This window comes from Octopus bimaculoides, chromosome 2 (genome assembly GCF_001194135.2).
Source record: "Octopus bimaculoides isolate UCB-OBI-ISO-001 chromosome 2, ASM119413v2, whole genome shotgun sequence".
In the NCBI taxonomy this organism is placed as follows: Eukaryota; Metazoa; Mollusca; class Cephalopoda; order Octopoda; family Octopodidae; genus Octopus; species Octopus bimaculoides.
Genome location: NC_068982.1, coordinates 86,629,071 through 86,632,806, shown reverse-complemented (window position 1 = coordinate 86,632,806; position 3,736 = coordinate 86,629,071). Strand labels below are relative to the sequence as shown.

General features: G+C 33.7%; 1 protein-coding gene across 1 annotated transcript in view; it reads left to right on the top strand.

Annotated features, from left to right (window-relative positions):
* LOC106868009 (lysozyme) overlaps nt 1-3,736 on the top strand; it is a 51,712-nt gene that overhangs the window by 15,486 nt on the left and 32,490 nt on the right. The window contains exons 2-3 of the mRNA XM_014913107.1: nt 1,206-1,290; nt 2,221-2,258. Coding sequence (XP_014768593.1) covers nt 1,206-1,290; nt 2,221-2,258 — 123 coding nt within the window. The remainder of the gene's footprint in view (nt 1-1,205; nt 1,291-2,220; nt 2,259-3,736) is intronic.

Sequence of the window (3,736 nt, the reverse complement as noted above, 5' to 3'; positions counted from 1 at the left end):
AGGTGTTTTGTTTGTATTCCAACCTATATTTGTAATCCTTTGTAAATGATGTTAAATTATGGATTGATTTTACTGATGTTACCTGCTGGATGTTGGTTTAATGTATCGACTTGTGTGCCTTGATTTTCTTGGACTTAAATAACGTTGATGGTGAAATATGGATTTTACCTTGTTACACATTGGATGTTGTGTTATTATGTCGTCCCGTGTACTTCGGTATTCCTGTGTATGAATTATGAAATTGGATTTTACCTGCTAAATTTGCTGTCCTGAGGGAAGTAATGAACTTTTGTACAATTTAAACTTAAACTTCTTTTATTAGCCATTAATCTCAATGAATGAACTATTTTATTACGTTTCCCTATGTATTATTTTATTTTATTGTTTTTTCTATATTATTTTTTCTATATATATATATTTTTATTCCACTATATCTGTACCGCTCTATAATATTTTTAATCACCTTTTAATCGCAGTTTATTTATTCATGTTATTCTATTATATTTTTTTAATCGATTTTATTCTTATGTATAAAATTTTTACTTCCCTTTGCTACTTTGGTTTTGTGGTTTATGCTGTACTTCCTATGTGTGGTCATTGGTGGGTTGTGGCTTTTTGAGTCGCTGACCTAATGGTTTTTATTCTGCACTTAATTTTATATATATATATATATATATATATATGACGGACTTCTTTCAGTTTCCGTCTACCAAATCCACTCACAAGGCCCGAGGCTATAGTAGAAGACACTTGCCCAAGGTGCCATACGGTGGGACTGAATCCAGAACCATGTGGTCGGTAAGCAAGCTACTCGTGCGCCTACATATATACATATGTGTTTGTATCTGTATGTATTGACATCATCCTCATCATTGTTCTTACATGTCTGTTTTATCCATACTTGTATATGTTAGACAAGGCTTTGTTGAGGTAGTTTACTATGCTAGATGCCCTTTCAATTGCCAAAACCTACTTTTTTTCTAGTCTTTTGCATGATGGGCTGCACTGTATACTCTCATATGATTTAAGGTATATGAAAGATATATATGAAAGGCAGTGAGGCAGCTGACTGCATTAGGCTAACCTCTTAATTATTATTGTAAGTTTCAATTTAGTGAAGGCTGCCAGGTTTCCTTGGCTAAAACTAATTTTCAAATGTATGTAATTATTGTTAATATGAAAAGCATATTTTCTTCTTTTTTCAGATGTTTTCCTTCTCAGTGTATAACTACTTTTTAGTAGTAGTTCTTTATCTCATCACAACCGAATGCAGCACTACATTTGCCCCAGGTATCCAACATCTTTTATTTATTTATTTATTTTCTATAAATAAGAACATTATACATCAGAAGTTTATTAATGGGTGAAATACAAAAAGTAAAGAAAGAAAATCAATTAGAGCATAAGTAATCGATATCAAAATAATAGATTTGACTGAATTAGTGGGATAAAAGAATATTTGAATAAGAATAGTATATTAAAATATGATGCTTGAAAAAGAGGAATATTCTGTCCCAAAACATATCCAGTGTATTTCTGTATTCCTGTAAGAGTATTTTGAATGTATATTTGCTTGTGAGTGAAGACAAAATTATGACAAGGTATTAAAGGATATCAATGAAACTTAATAAATTATATGTAGTCTACAAAACTTGATTGATGATCTTTTTATTCTATGTATCAAGAGTTCCATATACGGAGTTTTTTCTACAGCTCTTTGACAGATTAAGCAATGAGAATTGTATTCTCAGCACATTCACCTTCTCTACTGCTAGTTATTACTCTTCCTCATTTCTCATTACTCTCTCCAATCACTTATTGTTGGAACCCAATATCATTAATCAGTACCATCTACCATACATCTTCATTGCAATCCATTATTCTCTCCTCTATCACTTATTCTTAAAATCTCCATCTCTCAGTCGCCACTGTCTCTTCCACAGCACTCCCCTTCTCATCACTTTCTTCTTCCCACCACACTGTTCATGCTGTTCCTTTTAAATCTTCTTATCAACAATCATCCTGTAACTATCCATTGCACTCTTTATCACTTCCCTTTATGTCCTTCTCTCTCTCTCTCTCTCTCTGATGATAAGGAAGTCAATGATAATGATGATGATAACAATAATAATAATGTTTACAATGCAAAAATTGACTGGTTTTAAATTAATTATTAGTTTATCTTCTCAGAACCTTTATGGTATCTTTTATCTCTTCCAGGAATTGTACCTGCAAAATGTTTGCAGTGCCTCTGTGATGTAAGTTTGTCCTTTTTATTTTAATTATTTATTATTAGTATTCTTTCTCATGTTAAGTACAGAATATAAAATAGTACACAATATGCAATGGCAGATGGAGGCAAATATAGTCATTATAAGAGGAGGAATGTGTGTGTGTGTGTGTGTGTGTGTGTATGTGTCTGTCTGTCTGTCTGTCTGTCTGTCTAAATTAGGCAAACATGAAAATAACACTGTCACCTCGTTTTAACAGATATATCTAACAAAATTACATAAAAATATCTTGAAATACTAAAGAGTAAATTTGTTTAATGAAATCGCTATTGGCTTCAACCATGATCTCAAGATGATTTCAAAATCTCCTGCAATTCTTCTGGATGGTCTCCTTGTATAAGTTGGTGAATATTGCCATAATAATTACCTTTAGTTCATCTTTGGTGTTACAATGAGTTTTGTTGGTCTCTTGCTCAACTGTGACCCACACATAATAATCAAGGGGGTTGCAGTGTGGGGAGTTAGGTGGACAGATTTTATGGGTGATGTGGCTGCAGAAACTGTCTGACTGCTGTCACTGGGTTCTCCTGCTTGTGTGGCATGGTGTAGAGTCTTGTTGCCAGACATAGGGTCTTCCAGCAGCCACCCTCATGACCCAGAATAGTACTATCTCCTTCAGGCACATGATATAGGCCTCCGTGTTGAGTTTGAGGCCATGTGGGAAGATGAATGGAGGCATAATGTCCCCATCACTAGTGATCACTCCAAACACCATGATGTTAATTGGATATTTGATTTTCATCACTATCGGTACATGTCCTCAGATTGCACTGTCACCAGATTGACACCCAAATACTCTGAAATGTTCATATTGTAGCTTCTGGCGCAAATGTCAAGCAGTACAGCATGTCGTTTCCAAATTTTTGGCCGGGTGAATTGCATCATGGTGCTGTTTTTCTCACAGACGGTGCCCAACTGACCCTACTATACTGTGTAGTCAACAAAATCAAAAACAAATATGCACATGAGCAAAATTAAAAATATAAAATGGCGACAATTTATGCATCACATCCTGTGTATATATCTATACTATATATAAAACAGAGATGTGTGTGTAATCGTTTATCACGTGAAAACGGCTTCACTATTTACTTCCATACTTGTGATGCAGGAATAATTTGACCTCGGATAAATCTTAGGCTCTTCATTTGATTTTTTTTATTAAGATAAATAATATTGCTTTATATTTAAGATTCACTTCTTTAAAAATGTTCCTCAATGTCAACTTCCGGTAGCCATAGTTTTTTCTTCACTTTAACTTCAATCGTTATTGTTCGCACTAAAAGTTTACTCACATTTACTGACGTAAGTAATTTCATCATTTACTAACAGAAGTACGGTTTTGTGTTGCTGTTTCGTTCACTGAGTGACAAATTTCGATTCAACATCACTTTAACTTCAATGGTTACTGTTCTCAATAAAAGTTTACGTTTTCAATCGCTAAC